This window comes from Drosophila suzukii, chromosome 3, assembly GCF_043229965.1.
Source record: "Drosophila suzukii chromosome 3, CBGP_Dsuzu_IsoJpt1.0, whole genome shotgun sequence".
Lineage (NCBI taxonomy): Eukaryota > Metazoa > Arthropoda > Insecta > Diptera > Drosophilidae > Drosophila > Drosophila suzukii.
This window is the reverse complement of record NC_092082.1, coordinates 64,695,766-64,720,204: the sequence shown is the minus strand read 5'-3', so window position 1 is coordinate 64,720,204 and position 24,439 is coordinate 64,695,766. Positions and strand designations below refer to the sequence as shown.

The 24,439-nt window shown below is 39.5% G+C and overlaps 3 protein-coding genes across 5 annotated transcripts in view; all 3 read left to right on the top strand.

The window, feature by feature from the left end:
* The first annotated feature begins 4,832 nt into the window (after positions 1–4,832).
* On the top strand, positions 4,833–6,395 carry LOC108014248 (tetratricopeptide repeat protein 12). Its single transcript, XM_017080285.4, has 4 exons — positions 4,833–5,036; positions 5,101–5,373; positions 5,423–5,545; positions 5,611–6,395. Exons 1-4 carry the CDS (start codon positions 4,933–4,935, stop codon positions 5,816–5,818), a joined length of 708 nt encoding a protein of 235 aa, XP_016935774.4. The 5' UTR covers positions 4,833–4,932; the 3' UTR covers positions 5,819–6,395.
* Positions 6,396–9,251: 2,856 nt separating this feature from the next.
* Positions 9,252–10,031, top strand: zen2 (zerknullt-related). Its single transcript, XM_017076130.4, has one exon. It carries the CDS (start codon positions 9,252–9,254, stop codon positions 9,972–9,974), a length of 723 nt encoding a protein of 240 aa, XP_016931619.3. The 3' UTR covers positions 9,975–10,031.
* A 1,061-nt stretch (positions 10,032–11,092) lies between these two features.
* The window catches only part of pb (homeobox proposcipedia), a 38,890-nt gene continuing 25,543 nt past the window's right edge, over positions 11,093–24,439 (top strand). For 2 of the 3 annotated variants that reach the window (XM_065865531.2, XM_036819244.3), the window contains exons 1-2: positions 11,093–12,014; positions 13,728–14,348. In XM_065865531.2, the coding sequence (XP_065721603.2) occupies positions 13,808–14,348 (541 nt within the window). In that variant the 5' untranslated portion in view covers positions 11,093–12,014; positions 13,728–13,807. The remainder of the gene's footprint in view (positions 12,015–13,727; positions 14,349–24,439) is intronic. The other variant, XM_036819245.3, reaches the window with a different exon arrangement.

Below are 24,439 nucleotides of genomic sequence, written 5' to 3'. Positions count from 1 at the left end.
TTCTGTTTCAGTTACAGCGGTTGGTTCCGTTGGTCATCTTGAGCGGCGGACGTGGAGTGTTAGGATTTGATTTATGGACATTTAACCGCACACATTACTTGCTACTGGCTGCGGTGGCTGGCCAGCGTCTTGCAGCGCGGAAATGCGGCACTCAGCTTCAGCTCCAAGGAATTTCCACCAGTCCTTCCATTCGAGCCCATCCATCCCTTTGGTCCTTGGGCCCTTAGGTGTGGTATGGTGCGGCGTGGAATGGAGTGCTGTGTGTGTGGCAAATTGCTTCCCCTGGGAGGAAATTGTCGCTCGCACTTGCCACGGCCAAAGTAGTCAAAAGGGCTGCACTGTGAAAAAATAATTATCTTGGAAGATTTTTAAAATCATAGAAACCTTGTCCGAATTTCGGAAATGTTTCTAAATGATCTACATTGTGTCAAAATATTAAAAAAAATTATTTAAAAATTCAATAACTCAATTGAAATACTTCATGCACTCTGAAAAAATAATTAGTTTGATCCACAACTACTTAAAAGAAAACAAATGTTTCAAGCAATTTAAAAGTAATAATTTAATTCTGTGGATAATCTATGAATTGTTTTAAGGTAAGGGGTATGGTTTCAAAAATTGTTTATTCATTACTTTTTGAATATCAAATTTATTTTCACTTTCAGCCTGTGAGGCCGATCCCCAACCATGGCTACGCGTATGATTAAAGTAGTATATTAAATTCTAGATTAAAGAATTTAGTGAAGTGTCATCTTAAATGTAATGTTCTCCTGAAATTACAACAGGGTACATCTTTTTTTATATAACTCATAGTTATTTCATTGTAAGGGGTAATTTTTTCAGAGTGTGCCCATGTGGATGTCACGGGTCAAAGGGGAGGACCTTGCGCAGGGGGTGGATCCTTGGAATTTTCATGCGCATTGTTGACATTTCCTGACATGTGGTCCGGTTCGCCTCGGTTCTGGTTTGGCTCGGCTGCTTTCGCCGGGAGCATGTCCTGCACATGTTTCGGGGCTGCCATAATGAATATAGATGCCGGATTCGAGGAGCGTGGGCGTGGCTAATCGCCCGGCAATCAGAGGCAGCTAATCAAACTCGCATAAAAAGCAAACAGCAGGAACAAGTAAACAACTCTCCGCGGGCCAGCTTCAATTACGCGAAATGCCAATGTAATAAACATGTCCAACAGCGCACAGATTGTTCCCATTGCTCCAGTTAGCCAATTCCTAAGCTCAATCATTCGCTCGGTGGCAACATTGCGGTTTTATTAGCCGGAATCGAGAGATGGAAGTTGGGGCACCGGGGGCGGGAATCCGAGGCCTTGATGACAATGACAACGCCGCAGTCTTGGCCTGGTCATAACAATAAATTCCGCAGCCGCAGCGGAGGCTGGGCGAAAAACATTTCAAATTGTTTCTTGTTAATTAAATTAAATATTCACTTGGGAGTCGCACGCCCACTCCACAAGGCCCAGCCGCAGCGCTTTGTAATTAGATAGAATCTATAATTTTTATGGCTAATCGCCTTTCGGAAGCTTTTGGCTTTCAACCGAAGCTCACCCCACTCCTTTGGCAATGAATTTTGAATTCGCGGCCAGGACTCCAAAGCCAAGTGCTTGGATCCTTGCGACAGCCGAGCGGAATGTATTTTGTGTGCAAATGAAATGGCTTCGCTGAGATATACGCTTAGTTTTGGCCGGGAATCTGTGAAAGTTAATTAAGAGGGTTATTTGGAAATCGGAGGAATAGAGTATACATATCTTATTCTCAAGAAATGGAAAGTTTGTTTTAGAAAATAAACAAGCAATAAAATCGTCATGGAAAAAAAGTAACTGAGATAACAAATGTCTTTTCAAAGCAAAAAACCCTAATCAAAATGATGTACTTAAAATGTATGTTTCTTTCAGACTCGTAAGCTTGAATACTCTGCATTTGCATATTAAATAAGAAGAAGAAGTTACATTGTCGTATTTGAAAACCCTCTTTTCCGTTATGAGGAAGTGGGCATTAGTGCACCATCATTTATAAAATAGAAAACTCTCTACCGAAATCCTTTTTGGCCGTATTTCACTCATCCTTTTTAGCTTTTTTTGCCCAACTGTTGTGGGCTCAATTTGGATATTTTTGGCACGTTTAAACGTTATGACATTTCACAGACGTGTTAGTCCCTCAACGCCACCGATATGGCCAACACCTGTCGTATAAACAAATCGTGCTGGGCCAGAAAAACTTTCGGTCCGTTCCACATATGATGGGGCTGTACTGTTTTGGCCCACAAAAATATGCATATATAGTGAACAGCAGGCACAGGAAACTCTTCTTATTTCGTATTCCACGGAAGATTGTGAATGCGTGAAAAAAATCACTTCAAAATTTGAATGCCAATTGCTTGGGCATGGGTCGAGGGTAGTGGAGCATCCGGGACCCCAAAATGGAATTCTCGGGCTTTCAATAGAATTTTTGTTGTGCCAACCCGCAGAAGAGTCACTTGGGTCGTGAGTCGTGATGTTGTTGCAAGCATCTGTTGCGGAATTCATTTCACCCTTATAGAGGGCTCTATAGTTGTGAATGCAAATTTAAAACCCAGTTAAGGAACCCGCTCAACTATTTAAGTAACCATAAATGGGTTTAAGCTATCATTGGCTTACTTTAAAATCATTAAAAGTTTGGAATGGTGTTGATGGTTGATGTATACATAGTGATTAGTGGTTAATATGATTGTATTTATAAATGTAAATATTCAAAAATACTTTATTTTTAGTAAGGTGAGTTTGAATATGTTATCATTTTGGTATTAAACATTTTCTTATAATAATTTAAGTGACGTCGATTAGAGAGTGTGACAGATTGGTTTCTAAACAATCAGACGGTTTCGATTGCGATCCTCCTTCCATCCATTCGTAATTCAGGTTGATTTCACAGTCCCATTACCATTTAACTGTTCCCACTTCATGGACAATTCGATGGGGCATTTCCTCAACCCTCTCCAACAGCTGATACGCATACGCAGCATATGCAGCATGTGACCTCCCATCTGTGGGGTTGGGCCGTATTTATGGCCCGTTGGCCGGTATATTTTTCATCGGTCTAAAACCCATAATTAAATTACGTGGAATTCATTTATAACAATTACGTCGAAATGGCAATCTATGCTGATGATGCCGCCAGGCGGCGAGTGGTTGCCGCAAGGAGCGTTACCGACTTTTGCTAACCAACAACGAAATTCGTGCGGAATAAAAAATGCGGTGCGTCATGTGAGCAATTTGGTGTCGTTGTCGTTTGTCCATTTGCTGGTTTGCCGGTTTGCTGGCAGCAGCGAAATGGTGCTACAACCAGTTCAGGCTCCTTTTGCCGCACTGCAATTATTTATCCCCGTGCACTGTGCTTCCGCCCCTTTCCTTTTCCTTCCCTGCTAACGTGGCCAAGAGAGCCCGGCGCTTAAGCATGTCCATGTCCGGTTGCCTGGCCGAGTGTGTGTGGAAGTGTGTGAGTGAGCCGGCTCCTAAATGCCTGGCCCACACGACACAGACACATATCCGCCACCCAGCTCTCACTCGCCAGGATCCTTTTCCTCCACCCTGCCCCAAAGTGCACCATTGCAGGTAATGTGCCAGCGACATGCACTTCCAGGTGATCCAAAGGAGCGAGTGGGAAGGCAGGAGAGCACTCGAAAAAACTACTCAAAATGGCCAAAATTCACCATATAATGTATTAATGTTAGCATTGTTAAGAACAAAAATACATTTTTTCAAATATTGTTTTCCACCGTAAAACATAATTTCAGGAAGAATAAATATTTAGGTCAGTACATAATTTTAGGAAGATCAAATATTTAGATCAGTACAATAATAAATGCAACTGTTTGTTACTGTCGAAAATGCTGATAGTAACTATCATAAATATTTTATAGTTTTAAGTACATTTTTAAAATTGATAAGGTTTAATGAATAATGATTAACAAGAAAATAAATTATGGCTGTATTTTTTTCAGAATATTTGGGAAGTTTTTTTTAGGAATAGCACTTGGGTATTACGATTTGTTTATTAATGTTATAAATGATAGTTGTATTTACTGTTTTATTAAATGATGTAACGGAAACTGCAAGACATTAGGTATTTTAAATTGGAACATTTGTACAATATAACATTGTTTATTGGTTACATTGTTATTTTAAATAACTAAAAAAATAATTCATTTATACTGCATTTTGATGAGTGTAGTGCTTTTGTACGGTGAAGGGAAGTTAGAGGGGCTAGGTTCAGTTGCGTTGAGATTGCGGCTCTACTATTATTAGATGCCATTATGTTTTATAGTCTATAATTGATCCTTTGAGCCAAGCTGAGCTGAACATGCATTTGTGCATTTCTTTATCTTACAAATTGTATGAGATTAAATGAAAAGTAATGTGAGCGTGAGTATGAATATGACTATCAGCCAGAGTGCTAGTAACAGGGTATGCAGGTGTGTGTTTCTCTACACCCATAATCATGTAAACGATTTAACGCAAATGACTGGCAAAATCATAAAAAATCTAACTCGTTTTAGTTGCAGTTTGAAAAGAAAATAAATATTTGATCAAATAATTTAAAATCACGGTTAGTGGTCGAAATGGTGGCTTATCCTTAGACTAAATTAAGCTGTCGAAATATTAAAATAAAACAATTAAATAAATAATAACAATGTTTCCGAGTTCTTAAGAACCTTTGAAACCCGATCTTATCGATAGTTGTTCCAATGCCTGTAAATACTTTTTGATTTGACTATATTGCTAGGCAACCAGTTGGTTATGGGCAGTAAATAATACAACCCCAAGTTGCCACGCGATTCGTTTGCCCAGCTGGCAAACATTCAGTGTAAACAAAAGTCCACAAGGGTCAAATCAAAAACAAATATTTATTTGAATCCGGCGGTCATTATTTAATATTTGGGAACATGTATTCCTTGCAACACCCGCAAATCGATGAGCGCTTTTTAGATTCGGAATCAACAGTTGAAGAAGTGGTCAAGTTGCTTGAAAACCTTCAAGTGCCGAAGGAGTAAATAACATATCCAAATAAGCAGCATATCCTAGTGAAATAAATCCTATTCATTTGTTTATAGTGACGAGGACGACGAGCAAGATAATGTTGAAAAGGATACTAAACCGTCGATTGTAACCGAAGAAAACTTTATAATCACTGCCCGGACAAATGCTCCCCCTGTTATTTCAGCAACTAAAGATACTGCTTCCAGAGATAAATCAAAGCCTAGAACTTGCAGCCGTCTAGATCGAAGTAAAGATCGATTTCCGTTTATGCGTCAGGTCGAAATGGATCTCGATCAACGCTCTAAAGCCCGGTTAGAAAGAGAACGAGTGGCCCAAAACTTTCGAAAGTGAGTGATTTAAAGTAGTTTATCTTAATATACACTTCTTTCTATTTAGATTGGGTAACGCTGAGTATCGAAAGGGTAACTATGAGTCCGCAATGCAGATGTACACCGAAGCCATTGAAAATATCCGAGACAGTCATATCCTCTACATAAATCGCGCTCTCTGCTTCATCAAGTGAGCAGACGAAATATAAATTCCTTTAGATATTCCTCCTGACGGTTCCTCTTCTATCCCCGCAGGTCGGGCAAATTCAAACGAGGCATAGTCGATTGCGATTTCGTTCTGAACAAGTTGGATGAGAAGAATCTGAGGGCGTGGATGTATCGCGCCATGGCCTACAAAGGCCTCAACGATGAGTCCAATTTTGAGAACTGTGTAAAATATGCGCGCAAATTCAATTCGAAGCAGATGGAGTTCATTGATGATTTCCTGGAAAAACTAAAATAAAATTTGGGGATTGGTGATTAATAATTTGGGGTTTCTGGAAGTATTAAAAAACCAGTTTGTCTTGAAGAGAAAATAGTACATATAACTATGTTTGAACAGTAATTCATGTAGTGTTTCAAAAGCAGTCTTGATTCTTAAAATGCCCATCTTGTTTCTGACAAAATTATTATCCCAACCTGATTACACAGCTTACATTAAGCTTTAGTCGTGAGCACCCTCGTCTGCGTTTTAAAACGCAACCCTATCCGCATCCCGCAAAGACTTCAAGTGTTGTTTACATATGACAGCAGGAGTATCGTGTTTGGTGGCTCAACTCTTTCGATTCCATTCCGATGCCATTCAATCGAAGTCAGGCACACAGGGCACATCCTCTGGCTCCCCATCCGCCGCTGCAACCACCCTGGATGAAGGCAAACAATTCGATGGCGGTAATCAATCTTCCTTCACTCTCTGCCAGCTGACAGCTCCGTGGTGTAGAGTCAAATTGCGATCTTTGTTTGTGCCGGGTCCGGGTTTCGGGCCAGGACAGCCATCCGGAGACCGTACTGCGAGGAGCTGACACTCGGCATTGGCATGTCTGAACACTCAACAAAATATTGCATTGAGGAATTTATTAAAAATAAAAAATATATATTTATGAAAATAGTTGAATTTCTCGTTTTACCGATATTTATGGCTTACAAAAATATAATAATGAAATCACTAGTTCTAATTAACATCATAATTTATCACTTTTCCGATTAAGAATATTTTTAATAAGTCAAAATTATAATCAGCTTCCCAGAAGCAGGGAAAAACCAATTTGTTCCTACTAACTGGAAGGGAACTGGAATTTTAAAATATAATACTTTCCTTATAAATAAAAACATACGAATTGTAGTACTTCTGAATTGACTTGCATTTTCTCAGTGCAGATCCGGAAGCAGGGGGATACCAGGGGGTGGAGCATGAACCGGGGGTTGACTGTTCCATTTATGCGTGTCAAAGGTTGCGTGGCACAGGCGGAGGGCGACAGATTGAAGCCGAGGCAGGCGACACAAATGTTGTACTTGTCACGGTTGTTGCGGTAGTTGCATCTTGTTCTTGGGTGGGTGTGGGTGGGACAAGGGGCAGAGTGTGTGGTGCCATAGGGAACTCCAAATGAATCGCCCCACTGAGTAGGCACAAAATTCTTATCCACTCATTAATCCCTTCCATTTACCGCAATTATCTGGCAGTTATGTCTCCGTTTTATTACATCTGAACAATAGGAAAAGGCTAAATATATCTGAACATAATGCGCATCAATCAATTGTTTTCCGCAATTCACGAAATGTTTTTACAGCTCTTTATCGGCGTTTTATGTCAACCAATAGAGTGAAAATATTTCAATTAGAAATACATTAAGCAAGAGTTGATCAGGATAAGATCGTAATAATTGCCTATTACGGTCATGGCAACGCATCCGAAAATAAATATATTTATATGTATCAAATAATAGTTGAAGGCCATCGTTTATATTCATTTCACATCTTCAACTTTATTCATTTGTTACCCAATTTGCTTATACAATTTTTCCACATACTCCTGTAATAGCAAAACTTTATCGATAATGAAATTCTACAAGTTTCTATTATTGGCATAATCAAATAACTAATAAAAAGACACGACTATGTGACAGCTGACGATGAAATATTGTTCACAAAACATGGCAAATCTAATATGATCCCAGTGTCCTCATCTCCTTTCCATGTGACACAACACGCTGGCCGAGATGGAAAAGCTGGAGAAAATTTCAATATGCTGGAAATCACTTTATGATGTGATGACACCAATTTATCTGAGCTCACTAAGGAGAAAGAGGAGCCTGCCGTTGAGACCACAAAATTGTTCGACCAAATGGCTTGCATGTTGGCTTCATATCTGAGCCATGCAAAAGAAAGGTTTTAAGTAAATGAAAAAGGCCCTCACTTGTTGTTTTTATAATAATTGCATAGACAAATTTGTATATAAAATCAGAAAAAGTATTTCCAAAATATCAATTTATGTTATTTAAATTTGATTAAATAAATTACAAAATGAAAGCCGTAATTTTGAATTAGTAAAAATAATTATACTGCAGAAAAGCTGAGATTCTGTCAATATCAATAAAAGTATACCTTGTTGTTATTATATCCGGAATATTTTTATGCCGGCTATAATATATTTAAAGAATTAAAAAATTGTAATACCCTTGGCAACATTATACAAATAGCTTAAACCTTATATTGTATTAAAATGATATTAAATATTTAGATATTTTTACGTTTTTAAAAATGTTTTGTTACAAAGGACAAGTATTATGGCCAAACCTTTTTTGGATTATCGACACCGCGATCTCGTTTAAGAGATTTGTTTTTAGTCGCACCTATGATTTTCCCTCCAAGAGCAAATCTGGTTTTAGTTTACATAAGCCTGGACGATCGTAAATCTGTGCTATGTACCACGTAGCCCGGGGGATGTAGGGGATTTTATAGCGGGTTATTGGATTAGCTTGAAGTGACACTCTTTTTACGACCGAGGATCAGGATTGGATCGGATCGCTCTTCCTTGGCTAAGCAGGCAACTCAACCCGTAGATATTCATAACTGGTGTGGAAAACCCCGGGGAAAACCAATATCTTTCCCGTTCATGGCCAATAACTACCTGATCGGGGGATTGGGGTCCTTTGCCTTGCGCTAAAGCTGGGCAGAACTGTAGGAATGGTTACGTGCCTGTTTAACTTGAAATATACTACCTATTCAACATAATATAAGATATTTTCTATATAATTTATAAAAATAAAATTATAACGGAAATAAAATGTTATGACAGGTATAATAAATTATAATTTTTTTCAATACCAATTGAAGGCATTGTAATTTGTTCAATAATTTTAACACAGAAGTACAATGAATAATTGGATTGCCTCCGAACCGTGGTATAGTTATTTCCATCTATGCAATACAGTCCTTTAGACTACTTGATATTTTAGGCCATCTTTAAGCGAGACGGAGCCAGGACTCACGCTGCCCTGCGACGGTGCCAGGAAAAGTGTCGCATACTCTGGAGCCTGGATTTTACCTTGATTCGGAGCCAGGCTCAAAAAGACGCGACACCTACGAGACCAGACCAGCCGTCTGCCAACCGAGAAGTGTCGCAGGCGGGACAGGTAGGAACCAATCCGATCCGTTACCTAAGGTGTCTGAGGTATATAAGCAAATAAGTCTACTTCCTTGCATCTAGTTAAAAAAGGCAGCTCAAAGCGAACAGAAGCAAAAACGATAAACGCTCTCCAAGAAATATGTTCAAAATTGATACCGAAAATTATTTTGTGGACAACTGTTCAGTCAGTGACTTCGAGGTGGGTTAAAAAATATCATGTTGTATTTTTACTAAAACTAACCAACTCTCTACATTTTAATTTTATTTTTAGATGCCTCCTTGCCTTGACTTAAACCTGGATGCTGTTCCCTTAGCTGGAACAAAGTCCTTTGAGAAATGTAAGAGATCCCGCACTGCATATACCAGCCATCAGCTTATTGATCTGGAAAGGGAGTTCCATCTTAATAAATATTTGGCTCGGTCGAGGCGATTCGAGATTTCTCAACGTTTGGGACTTACTGAAAGACAGGTTAAGATCTGGTTCCAAAATCGTCGGATGAAACTCAAGAAGTTGGCCAATAAGAAAGCCATTAATGAGCCTCTGACCACATGTAATTCTACCACTTCCCAATCAAGAGAAGATCTTCTGGAGAACGAACAGATTGTAGAGCGCCTCCTTCAATATGCTAGCACAAATATGGAAGCTGTTCACCAGCCGCAGAATGCTCCCTTTATCAAAGAGGGCAATATCACACCACCATATCAAGCCTACGATTACCTCCATGAGTTCTATCCTGCTCCAATGGATCTTCCCCAGATGTCTTTTAATGAACTCGATTCCAATTGGGATAGTAATTGGTTGGGTCTTGAAGACACAGTTCCTCCCACAGGAAACGTTATAGAGCCAAATTCAAGTAGTTATACTTACACCCCGAATCAACCCATGGTGGCGAATTTCTGCTGGGACTCTAATAGTTCTGCTTCAGGTTCCACATCATCGAAAGATATTCTGGATGTGGACTATGACTTAATACAAAATTTATTGGACTCTTAAAAGTAACACTGAATGTCTACTAGCGAGTCTGTACATATACCAACATAAATATAACTGAATTGTAATATATTATTTTAAAGACATGTAAAAATTACGTACTTATTTTTGTAAGAATTCAACATATTTCGTAAAAATTATTTCTAAATTTGTTTTAAAATCGATAATAAGAAAATTTTTATGCAAGCTACGTGTGAATTTATATTTAAATATATACCAAATTGGTTGAGATGAATATCCATATATCTAAATATTTAACATTTAAATTTAAAATTTAACAGTATTTAAAATATTTATGTATTTATATAGTGGTCTGTTTATAAAAACAGTACACACTGACTCCACTTTTAAATGTTTATTGCTACAAATACATCAAGCATGTTAAATTTCATTAAATTTCAAATGTTTTAGAATTGTGGCCCGCTTTTTCAGCCCTGCATCCCAGAATTTCCCAACCGAAACTCCCCTCGTGCAGTGGCAAATGTGGCAATATTTTTACACCTGTAGTGACACTCGTGTGCATTAAAATCCGCATATAATTACGAACTTTTGCCGCCGACTGCACGGAGTGGATTGGAATCGGAGAATGTGGCAAAAAGAGAGCGAAACGCGGGCGAAAGGCAAAAAGCAATGCCACAAGATTGACAACGTGATGGTTGGACAAGAGAAGAGGCGCCCAAAACAAAAAGAGCGATGAGCAAAGCGAAATGTCAAAAATACCCGAAAGCCAAAAAAGCCGGAGAGCGAGAAGAAACTCGCTTCTGTGGCTTTTTCAGCTCATTTTTTCGCTGCTGCGGAATGTGTAGGCAACAAAAAAGCAAATAAATTCCGTCACAAGCAACACGTTCGCGTTGGAAGTGGAAAAAAGCGAGTGAGGCAAGAAACCGCTGCGGAAATGACGGGCCAAGATACGGGGGTACACAGGCTATATACAGATACAAACCGAAGTGAGGCACTGGCCAATCGGAGGGCCGGAGACTTGTGCGCGAACTCCACCCCCTGCACTGCGGGCATTGGGAACCAGTTTCCATGTGACACCGCGCATGTGCCGGCCAGGAAAAGCGTGATGGATGCGGTGGCTGTCGCTTAGGCCACTCCTTGATGGTGCTCCCAAAATCCCAGTTCAGTGCGTTCGGTGCTATTGGATGGAATGGTTGTTGGCTGCTCTCTAGCTCGGGAACCGCACGAAGCTCCCCAGAAGCGCTCTGTCTCGCCCTCGCCCTGAATCGGTTCGGTAGCCAAGGGATAATAATAATATTAAATAAAATAAATTCTTAAAATTAAAAAACTAAAAATAATAATATTTGATTGAGATGAAACAGCAAGTTTGACCATTAACTAGTGCATTCGGATAAGAACCACTTGGGAACCCCTGAAAAACCGGTTCTGCGCACCTTCGAAAGCCAGACAGGGACAGCTAGTGCCTACTTGTGTGTGAGTGCGAAGTGGAGAAAACCATCTCAGACAAATTGCAACAATTGAGCGTGTTTGTGTGATTGTGTGTGGCCATTGCAGCGATCGCAGCGACTCTACAAACTCTCCAAAGTCCGCACATTACGCATACGCACCGCGGTACAGCGCGTACTTGCACTATCGTCGTTATCGCCGTAGTTTCGTCGGTTGTGTTGGCCTTTTCGCGTCGCCATGGCTGCCAAAAGGTGTGTGTCGACCTGAAAAGCGAAAAACAAACCCCAAACAGCACTTGACGGTTGAGCAAACACAACGGTGGCCATATTTATACTAAGATCTGGGTTCCCTCGTTGTCGTCGCGGTTGTCGCCTCTTCTCGCGGCCCACAGATAAGCCCTGACACACTAAAGTTCTACGCAAAACCCGCATCGCAAAAGTTGTGCCGGTTAAAAAAAAAAGTTAAAAACAAAAACAAAGGGCTAAGCCACAGCAGTTACCGCGAAGAAGTGCAGACAATAGTGAAAACCGTGACCTAAGTGATATTGGTGAAATTTCGACAAAGAACGCATATGCCAACCCAAAACTCGAAGATAAATATGGAGTACAGTGATCAGTAGGCGATCAATTTAATATGGTACGATCTGGTTTGTACTTTCATTTGTTTTTGTGAAGTCCAAAAAGTAGTGATAAGAGGAAGTGACAATCTATAATTTACTATAGAAAATAAACCTAATACGTTCGGTTTAAACAAAAAGAACTCTTCTAAATGTTTTTATAGTCAGAAATATACACAAAGTTCAATACATTCGGTTAAAATTAAAGTATTTTAAATAGTGTATTATAGTTTCGGTCAACATTAAAAGATAAGCAAAGAAAAACAAATACAAATTTGTTCGTTTTGGAAGGTAAACTCTGGATTAAGACAAAAAGCTTGACAATTAGAAACACGGCACTGGACTGTAGATGAATATATTTAATATGCTGACGGAAATATTTAAATCATTTAAAGCATTTAAGATCGAAAATCAGAAGTTTAAATGGAATATGGTATATGTTTCTAGTTGGAATCAATGTCAGTTATTTGATAAAAGTTTTGGGTGAACTTAAATATATTTTTAGTCGGTACGGCCAATGGCATGTATTTTCAATTTATTAAAATATTTATGTTTAAGCTATAATATTGTAGTTCCTATAAAAAAGGTTTTAAAAGCTGATTTAGTTGAAATTGTATTCAAGGCATCGTCTTAATGTTACTTTTCAAATCTGTTTGAATCAGAATTAATTTAGTTTAAATAATTAAAACAAAGAATAAACCCCAACAATTCCTGTTTATATGTGCGCGTAAAAAATAATAAAATCGGCGACCTATTACACCTTTTTATTATACACATTTATTGTTTTTAGTTAGTTAAACAAGCAAAATATGATAAAAAACCAAACATTTTATGAAAAAAATACAAATTTTGAAATTATAAAAATATTTTCGGAAGAATTAAAATACGCTGACAAATGTAGAAATATATATGACAAAGTCTATAATCACTTAAATACGCTTTTTTTGATTTCGATGTCTACTTCGAATTAATAAAATGGACTAATTTAACTTCTTTTAAAGCTTTTTATACTCTTAACTCGTATAGTAAAAGGTAATACTAGATTCGTCGGAAAGAAAGTAATTGGTAGAAGGAAGCGTTTTCGACCCCTTAATGTATATATATTCTTGATTAGGATCTCAAGCCTAGTTGATCTAGCCATGTCCGTGTGTCCGTATGAACGCTGTGATACCGGAAACTTTAAAGGCTACAATGTCGCGATTAAGCGACAGATTGTACAGATTCTACAATCTAACACAAACCGTCAAAACCTGTGGCCGATTAAAATTTAATTTCTAAAATCGGACCATTAGTCCATCGTCAATGACGTCACAGCCAGTAGATGAAAGTAAAAAGTGTAAATGTAAAAAGTAAAAAGTATATACCATCTTCTAAATGATGGTTAGCTGGCGGGTGTCTGATAGTCAAGGATCTCGACTACAACGTTCTCTATCGGTTCTAACCTTTTTGGTTAAAATTAATTTCCAATTTAAGTTTAAAAGACATGTTTTTAATAAGTATCAAACATATTTATTGCTCTTAATGCAGAGCACCATTTCGAATAATTCGGTTTAATCATAACATATGTATTTGGCTGTACAAACTGAACTTGAATTCCAAGAAAAATATGACCAGTCTTTAAATAATCCTTTACCACTTAATCAGACTTCGAGATTGTAAACTCGTTTACTATTTGATAACGAAATTGAACCACTTTTCGGTTTAAAATATTAATAATGTGATTGTTGTTGCAGGTCCCCAAGCTGAGGTATACTTAAGCCACTCAGGAATTGCAAGAGAGAATAACTAAATCTAGAAAAGATAAACCCAAGCCATGCAAGAGGTCTGCAGCACCCTTGATACCACCCCGATGGGAACGCAAATTAAATCGGAATCGCCGTTGAATCCGCTGCAGGTGCAAACTGGCCAGACGTCACTGCCAGTGGGTGGTTGCGGTGGTGCGGGCGTGGTGGGTGGTGTTGGAGTGGGTGTCGGACAGGCCGGTATCGGCCAGCAGGGGGCGCCACCGGTGCCGGCGGTACTGATGGTCAACAAGATGGCCCCGAACTGTGATAAGCGGACCGCGGACACGGCCTATTGGATGGCAGCCTCCGAGGGCGGATTCATCAACTCGCAGCCGTCGATGGCCGAGTTCCTCAACCACCTGAGTCCGGAGAGTCCCAAAATCGGAACACCTGTTGGATCCGGCGCCATCGGAGGAGTGGGCGTCAACGTTAATGTCAATGTCGGGGTCGGAGTCGGATATCCGGTTGGCGTTGTCCCTCAAACGCCGGATGGAATGGACTCGGTGCCGGAGTATCCCTGGATGAAGGAGAAGAAGACATCCCGCAAGAGCAGCAACAACAACAATCAGGGTGAGTCCAGAAACACATTACACTGGGGAAAAATAAGGTTTCCATTTGAAAAACAAACAGAAAATTCAAATTTTCAAGAACAAAGTCTTTGAGAGAACTTTGAGATTCTTATATCTTGAGTAAGATATATTTGTAGCAAAGCAGAATCTCAGTATTGTGCAGATACTTTTTTTAGATTCTATCAGCTTTTTAAAGTTGGGTTCTAAGTGAGATAATAATCAGAAAGCCTTTTTTCTATAATAAAATTAAATTGATATTAGTTTATATTTCCTTTAGAGGCTAGTGACTTTATCGAATTGCGGTTTACTCGCTAAAACGCAACCCGAACACATTTCTCGCCGTGCAGCCAGTGAAATGCGAAACTGTCATTAATCAAGAAATCAATGCAATTTACCTTGCATCAAATGAGGCGCAGCATGGCGGCGCCTTCGCCACTTCCCGTCCAGAAAGCCAGAGCCCAGAACGCAGAGCTCTAGGTCCGTACCGCCCGGTCCCGATCCCAATCCCAATCCCGATCCCTTTGCCTCTGCCACTCGATCACGCACCGAGAGGGTGCGGCTCCTTTGATGGACAGCTCGCTCTGTGCCGGCAAAGATCTGTTATTTGCGATCATTTGTAACAATTTTCGAGAGCAGAGCGGACATCGCTGGAAATGTTTCATTTATTTCCCTTCGCTTCGACTCGAGTCGAATGTGTCGATTTCATTTGCGCAAGAAATACGAAAAGGCGACGCGGAGAGTAAAAAATACAGAAAATAAAGAAAACTACAGCTGGGCCAGGGATCGAGGCAGCCGCATTTAAAATAAATGAGGTATCAAGGTTGTCCGACCATACGTTTTCCTGTACGACTTGCCCAAAACCCGAGCCCCTTTCCTCAGAGCGATTGCAACCTGTTATTTGGGTTCATTTGTCAAAATATTTTTTCCTGTCCCCCTTTTTTTTGCCTTCGATCGAGGGGGCAGTGGATGCCGAGGCAATGCCGTGTTGCACGTTGCTCGTTGCAATTGCAGGCCTTTAGGCCTCTGGCGATGTTGCAGCACAGAAAATACGAATTTCGTGTCTGCTGCTGCACCATTTTAAACCACTGCCTCCCATTCGCCATTTCCCCATTCACTTGCCGAGGGACACGTAAAGCCGACTGGATCGTAGGGAAAAAATACTGCAACATTGGAGAAGAGAGTTTCAATTTATCATTTATATCGGACACAAGTGGAGCAACGGCTGGGGCAAGTTGGAAAAGTTTATCTTCTATAAGACAAGCATTAAGATTCAGAGCAAGTTATAGTATTATTATTAAAAATTATTTAATAATATTTTTTAATAAATTGTGAATAATATTATAGATTTTAATTAGCAATGTCAAGGTTATAAAGACGCCCCTAAAAGTTGGTCCTATCCATTCCAACCAAAAATTGCATTGGTTTTTTCAAAGAATAAAGAAAAAAATCCACTAAAAGGTTGACATTTACATGTTTCAATTAAGATTCAAGGTTTTAGTTCAGATTCCGGAATATAAATAAGCCATTATTAAGAGACCCGCAAATGTTTGTGGCAAAGTGTGCTCTGACTTAAACTAATACATTGTCAATTAATATTGACCACACTCAGGAACCACACATCCTGTTGACAAATGAGCAGGACTAATCCCCTGGAAAGTGTGTGTAAGAGTGTGTTTAACCGCCAAATCCCAACACGTGGCCGGTGCAGAGTGGCAAATGGAACCGTCAAGGGATTCCCCAGAGGGGAGAAATCTTTCTCCGCGTCCGGGTCTCGACTTGCCTCTGGTTTCCCGGAGTGAAAGTGAGCCAATAAATAGCGTGAAGCATTCCGAAGCGCCGTTGAAGGGTCAATACATCTTTTCCCACTCCCAAACACACTGCATATATATATATATACTCTCTGGTCGAAAGACGAAGGGACGACGTGCTGAGCGATATGGATTACAAATGATGTTGTAAATGTCCGTCCGTCGACCATTTGTTTATCTCAGTGTGCGAACAGGGCTAGTGTGTTTGTGTGGGTTTAACAGTTTAATTTGTTAACGTTGTCAAATTAATTCCTTGTCAAGTGGTAACCGATCTAAATGATTCTCAGGTCGGCGGATCTGTGAATGGAAAATGTATAACAGGTTAGCTGAAGATCGCATTTGGGGGTAGTGAACATTTAAGATTACTGCCTGCTAAGAGGTATAAATGTTATTTTTCATGATCTTATTTTGTGAAAAAAACGTTTAATCAAGCTTTAGTATCGCCGCATTTATTTAAATATCTTATGAGAATACTCATCTATATTATTATTTTTGTTCCAATTACCAAAAAAATTTGTTTTTAAGGATAAACACATAGACCTCAACAAAACTTAATATCAATTTGGAATAATAATTAACATTCTTATACACCAATGGTTGGTCCCATTTGTTATTACAAATTTCAGATATGATTTTAAAATATTGTAATTGGTACATTTAAGTTAATGTTACTCTTCTAATAAATTGAATAGCTCCCAATTAGATGAGGCCTATTAAGCCAGATCATTTAAGACTTTGTTTCGAAATTCCTCTTCCTGGCTTAAATAACCATTTGTATCCTTTCCTCGCAAACTCCCATTGTTTGCCGCAAATTGTTTGCAACGCATCCTGAATTTTAATGTGTGGCGCGTATTTCGGGTGAAGTCCCTTTGCAGGATGGGTTGTATGGGTTTACAAAGCGAATTTCTCCACAGAAATTGTTTGTTGTTAGCCTGTTTACATGCACACAAAGTGGAAGCAATAAAATTTCCGCTCAGCATCAAGTGTTAATTAGGCGTAATGAACTGCAAGAAAAGTTTGTAATTGTCGAGCAACATGTTCGCGCGCTCCTCAAGTATCTGCGAGATATGCGAACGGATCTCGCCAGGAGAGTGAGATACTTTCACTGAATGGAGCCTTTTTGGGGGTAAACCAATAAAAAACAATTTGACTTCGTTGGCCCCGGCTATTGAGAGGCGGCAATCCATTCGAAGCGCCATCTGCACCATCCACCCCGCGACCATATGTTGCTCCATTGAGAACTGAAGCAGTTCATCCTGCTCCTGGACGATTCAGTGGGCGGAGGTGGGGGCGGAAGAGCATAAAAAATGCGTGCGGCACGACTCGAAACTTACCCCCCGAGGATTACGATTATAACAAACCATTTATCATAATATTTATGTTGATGCGTTGTACTTTTTCTCAATGAAGGTCTCAAAGTCTGCCAGGGTCAGAAAAAAGCGGAGGACGGGGCCAGGTTCGCGGTGCCTTTTATTAATTTTATTTATGATGAGTCATTTGCACATTTATAATTTTAACCTTTACAGTTGAATTCATTCAAAACGAATTCAGCGCGAGTGCGAAATAAGAGGGGAAGGAAAAATATTCCTCTGCAGTTGTGTTCGGGATATGCAGATTGCTGTAGGAAAATCGAAAATATTCCAAGTCACATCCCATGGTTGTATTTTCAGGAAGATTTATTCTGTTAATGAAATCCCTTGATTATGTGGTTGACATTAATAGACTAGTGAAGTCTTCGAGGGAGATAAGTAATAGTATAAACTTATTTCCAACCAATTTAATTTTTGAAGTGGTAATATGATGTTGTTTTGCAATATATGGTCAAAGTTGTATGGGAACATATCAGTTTTTAAGCCAACTATTCGATTTACTAGCAAAAAACAAAGAACCGAAATCATCTTCTTTTGAACCCATCCCGCCCAAGCCAGAATTAAAGTCCATTTAACCAGAAAACTCCCCGTAGATAAGTGCTTCTAAAAAGGTAAACTTCAGAATCATGTCGCCGAGCATTAAATTAATTGGCGCTCGTCAAATAATTTTTAAGCACTAATTACGCGTCAAACGATGAAAAATTCCAGGGCCAAGGAAAAGGCTCCTTTCAAGGACTTGAAGCTTTTGGGTAAGGTGGCCCGTTTTCGGGCAGCTCAATTAATTGTTACGACTTTATTATGGAGATAAGTGCACGGCGTCTTGGCCAAGACAAACAAAGGGTTCTAATTGGCCAGCCGCAGCCAGGATAATGCCAGGCAGACGTTTACGCCCCAGAGGGTTTTTCCATATTTTTCTTTCGCCTTTTCAGGCCTTTCCCTTTCCAACGTGACTGTGAAAAAATCTGTTACAATTAGTTAAGCTTGAGCCGGCGGCTGGCCGAAGTAAATTTTAAGATTATTATTTTCTACCACAATTTTGGGTGCTTTTTTCGGCGGTTTTATCTGCAAACTGATTTGTCATTATTTTTAAAGGCGAAAGGCCCGCAAATTTATCAGGGAATTATAAGCCCTAATGTTCAGGGGTTTTTGGCATCTAAATAAGGTAAAAGGGAAATTAAACTGGCCATTTGTTCTTGATCTTATCTTTAATACGAAAATTTCAGAAATCTATCTACATCCCCAACAGCTAGAACAAACTAAATTAGTAAATATGAAATATCATTTATAGTCATAAAAATTTGCAGTTCTTTTGTATCTTAACACTGGATTATGGACCAAATAGTCATTTTAGCGAATCAATTTCCTGCATTAGGACGGCTCCCAACTCACAGCGCGTTTCCTTTAATTTGCACCCCAAATTGGTCATTTGAGGTTTCCCCTTAAAACTTTGACGTTAAACAATATCGATTTAATTTTATTTCCACTCATTTAGCTAAAAGCGTTTCAGTAAAAATGAAAATATTTGCCCGCGATTAAATTAAAAAAAGCTGGAAAAGGAAAAAAGTGGGAAATGGGGGAAAGTGAAGGAGAGAAAAGCATTTTATGAAATGAATGCACTGACACTCTGGCCTCGCCTTGGAAAAATTTGAATACATTACAGAGGGTTTTGGGCAGAGGACTAGGACTCCCTGCAAATAGACTGCCGGAGCCGCCCCCTTCAGAAACCCCAGCTCCCCGCCCCTTTTTTTTAGCCAGGACGACGGCATGACAATGACACAAAAGCCGCGCACTTAATCGCCGCGGATCACATTCCGTAAAAACCGCGACGATAAAAATTTTTTACGCTCCATTCTTGTGTACTTAGTGGAATGGAATGGATGGAAGGGGACACCACCCACCACCCGTGGTGGTTGACCCGCCTGTCCGCAATTTCGCTGGAGACATCTCTGTCCGGTTTCCCACTTACCAGGAGAAAATCAGATCCGAAATTATTTTCAATTTGTACGCGATTTATTTTTATGTCTTTTTTTAGAGAGCCCTCCTTCTCATCAGCCGAGATCCCAGTTTAAACGATTTGTAAACATTTGAATTGGATTTTCGGCCATAAAAATTGCTTGTTTGCGACTTTATCTCACAGACCGGGCTAAGTTGTGGGCATTAGTGCTATCATAAATAGGCGAAGTACACCTATTTATTTCCGTAACTCAACCCGGAGTTAATCGCCATGCATTCCACTTCACTGAAGTCGCTGGGGGGTCGATTGGCCACCGAGGCGGGGGTTGCACCCTAACAACTATAATAAATTAATAAATTACGGAGTTTTTGCATAAAACACAGTTTTACTTATCAATGAGCCAGGCCAACTGCAGTAATTACTAGCCAGGTTCAGTCGAGGGTGTTGCCAAAGACAAATGACTGTAAAAATGTAAAACTAAGCCCAGCCAGACAGTAAAAATGTCATAAATTATCATCACGCACGGACCGATTGCCGGCTACTGATTCCGACTTCTGAGTTGCGCTCCGGTGAGTTGCATAAACAATGCAGGCCCAGTATCTTCTCAGTTTTTCTAAATGCTTTAAAGACATGTATTAGTGCACCATTAGATCTTTATGCGCAGTCCAAAGCTGGCTATTTACATAACTCCGAATCAATAGATATGTGTATACTTACGTAATCCATAAAAATTAAAATATATTTAAAAAGTACTCAATATATTTATTTGTTATTCTACATCAAATGTATTGGCTTAGATTTTTAATTTAAAAACTATTTTTAATTTATTTTTCATAACATTGCAATTAAAATAAAGATTTCACATGCCTAAAATAATTTCCTGTTGCTTCTGTTTTCCTAATCTGCTAATGGTTAGATCATTGCTGTCAACACTCAAAATTAATATCAAGGATAATAATTTATTTCAAAATCCACCTACATGTTTAAATTTTTTGATTAATGTTACCGAAGCCCGACCAGGCTTTCACATTTAACGGCATTTAAAGGAGCGTGAAAAGTCAACAAGGACGCAGGGAGAATCACATCCACACACTCACATGATAGCCCGACTCCGGTTAACCCCTGTAACCCCTGGATGTGAGTGCGATTTAAATAAAACTAATGTTTGTGTGAAAATGGATTTTCTGTTTGTCATCGGCTGTTGACTTCCCCTGTGTTTTATATTCAAACGGCGAACCGCAGGGCCGAAGGATTTCTTCCGTTCCTGCTCCTGCTCGAGGATATATTCAAATTCGGCGGCAGCGGCAAACAGATTTAAATTCGCATACGCTTAGCACGTGAACGTGAATCCTTAAGGACGACTGGCAGGAACAGCGACAACGACACCGCTTTCCGTCGAGTCATGCATCATATCTACAGCTGCGGAAACCCCTGAGTTGGGAGGGGTTCGTCCTCGGGATAGGACTCGATTGGGTTGGGTTCGGCTTGGGTCTGGAGTTGGGGTTGGATAGAACTGAAACTGAAACTGAGACCGAGAACGCGCGTGGTTGACACGTGATTCCGGTGCTCGTAAATTTTCAAGAACTTCCCATCCTTTTAGTGCTGCTTGTAGTTTTTAATTTGTGGCTTGTTGGGCCCTGTTAACAGTTATTATTTATGCGATGAGCGACGAGATAACGAAAGTTATGGGATATTTTTAAAGCGGATATTAAGTTAGCTACCTGTGATAAGGCTGCAAGTATCTGAGAACCACAGAGCACTTGCAACCCTAAAAGGCAACGCAGGGCGGAGAGAGCGAAAGATGTCACTTGGGGATGCTTTCTATATATGTATCTACAAAGGTTTGGGAATCTGCGAGAGTGAGTGAGTGTCACAGCATCATCCATCATTTTGGACTTGACCTTTTTTCGGGCTAAGCTTCCGTTTAACGCAGACTAAAGGCGAATCTTTAATTTTGCATTTGCCATCTATGGCAGAGTGAGATACAGGCGAGGTGCACATGTTACATCCGAAGGACACAAAGATTGTCCGAGAGGGCGGCAACAGTCAAATGTCAGACAGACCGCATAAGCGACTCTATGGGAAATCTGCCTTGCAATGTCCCATTGCTAACTTTTCTCCACACACATCTCGGTGTATAAAACATATTTTCCCAGTTGGTTTTCACTTTTGTGTCGTGTTAAAAATGAATTTGTCATCTGTAAACGGTCTGACATGTTTGCCAAAAAAGTAAATCTCATCCACTCTCCACCTTTTGATCATCTCATGTCTGGCAAAGTCCGTTGGGCAATACATCAATTGTTGTTCGGTGGTTGACTTAACTCCTGAACGCAGTTAAGTCCAGATCCACAAGCCCCTGATTGATTTGCATTGAAAATTGTGATTTTAATTGACATGCGATGAGCGCAGCAATACAACAGACCAATAATTATGTCAATCTGGTCGGCTGGTGATCGATGGATTCTACTTAAATTGGATGAGGATTGATTTTTTAAGCGTATTTTTAAGAGGTGGGGGCATCACTTTACTTAAACATACAATTAACCAACGGATTTGCTGGGATCATCTATCTTTCATCTTCCTATCTATACTACAAATGTTTGAAATAGGATTGGAACAAAAAGTCGGCATTTTACACATATTTCCAAAATATTTTTATCTTTTTTGCGGCTGATTCGACGTGCAGAATAAACTGGAATTATTGAGCACCCGAAACATGAATGTACACAAATGCAGATTATTTTTGGTGGTTACAACTCTTTTCGAGTTATTAATTGAAATTCGTACACAGGTCACATAAATGGAACAGAACGGGCCGAACGTGCTAGATGTAATATGCCATAAAAATAACAATAAGTGGGACAATTATGAACCAATAGAGGCGAACACACAAAGGTTGGGGCAGATGGAAATCATAGGGAATGGGAGTCGGACAACATGGTTCCCTGGGCTTTATAATGGCCCCGAATCGTTTAGCTTTAACTCGAAATGGGTGGCTGAAGGTGGGCCAAAAACAAGGGGAGTTCGCGGCAGGTGAGCGGTGGGTGGTGATTATTATAAACGCATCGTTCACATCATTGGCCAAATGGCTTTTCGAACAATTTGTTGCTTCGCTGCTGATTGAATGCGGGTCTCTACTGCGGAATGGTGTGGTATGGGGCTAAAGAGCGTGAAATTGATATGCAATTAAAATAATATTTTTCCAGCCGAATAAAAACACTCATGATTATTGCCGCGCAGTCATATAAAATAATTATTGATATCTCTATATCACGTATAGATTTTTATAGCCAACAGCTGTCAACAAAATGTGCGCGAAATAATGATTTCCTTTGGCTGGACAATATTTGAAAAAATAAATGTATACCTCGCATTAAAGCCGAGTTCAAGGACTTTCGCCAGCTCTATTTTCTTCGGTTATTTTTTAAATTCTTAGAAAGTGCAAAGGGGATAGCAGGCCGAGTGACTGCTGCGGTTAATGGCTTTTGAATGCAAATTCAATTTTATCGCACTCTGTTCACTTTTTAATAAGATTTCCACCCGACCCCACCTCCTCCCCTCGACGGCTGGCGAAAGGTGCACTCTGTTGGAAATGAAAACTAGTTGCAAGAGCCGAAAAACAAAAAAGAAAGACTGGGAGAGAAATGAAATGAAAGCCCAGAGACACGCGACTTGCGACCTGCGAGAAATGCTTTTTGGCGCCACAAGCAAACCTGTCTCTCTCTTTTTTCTTATTTAAAAGTGGTTGTATTTTTACACTCCAAGAAATAACGAAGTTGAGGTACTTAGTTAAGAAATACCCACCGACTTAATACTTGAGTATATTTTGGAAAATTACTAAGTTAAATTGATTTTTGGAAAGATTTAAGTAAATAATTTTTTTCGAACATCGAAAACCGCTCTATTAGAAAAAGGAACTAAATAATTTTTAATATAAAAAATAAATATTAAATAGCATTTAAAATAATTATATTATTTATTCATCCGTTTTACGGTTCTACCTTTTGAGTACTAGAAACAGATATTTAAATGCAGGCATTGTGAGTTTTCTTAAACATTATGGTCGACCCTGGTTTAATAACAATTTTGTCACACGTACCTTTTACGGCCTTATTGTAAAAAAAGGTCTTAAAACCCTCTTATAAAAAGCCTTTAATGTTGCGGGAACAATATTTAAATTTAAAATATTCTTTTGACTTTCTTTCCCTTTAAGGGGTACGTTTCTCTTTAATTGGTAACTCCAAAGATTCGTATTTTTCAGAGTGTTTTTCTGCTCGAGGGGCACTGCCCACAATCCAACAAATTGCGTTTCGTGTGCGAGAGTGGGTGGGAAAACTGTCAGAATGAATGAGTAGCCTGGTCACACCTACTCGCTGTCAGTCAGGCCCGAATTCGCCCCTGAGCAGCCCCCAGATGGAAAAGGCAATGCCAAGTTCCCCAAGCAGTTGCCTTGAATCCGACCTGGGATCGGGAATCGGGCAAAAAAGAAACTTTAGACTGCAAAATATTCACGGACAGAAACAATACTCGCAGATGGATAGATAGCTCACAACATTCTTTTCAATTAGGTAATGGTCTTTGAGTATGATTAGAAAGTGTCTACTGGGTACTTTAAGGTGGGACCAAGGGGAAAGTCTCTTGTGGGAACAAGAAAAGTTTAAAGGGCACGAAATAAATATGGCACCCATACAAAAAAATTTAGATATGGTTTCAATACCATTATTTCCAAAGTTTTCTTATTTATTTCCGTCAAATATTAAAATAACAGATACTTTACGAATAAAAAGCAATATTTATTCCATAAATCAAACAGAAAAGCCCCATGAGCTTGAACCGGACGTAACTGCAGCTCCAGCCATTAAAGCCAGTTCCATCTTAAACGGAAATATCCGAAATAACTACACAAAGTGCCCAGTCATATTCATGAGCTTCGCATCAGCTGCATATAGAAATGGGAATG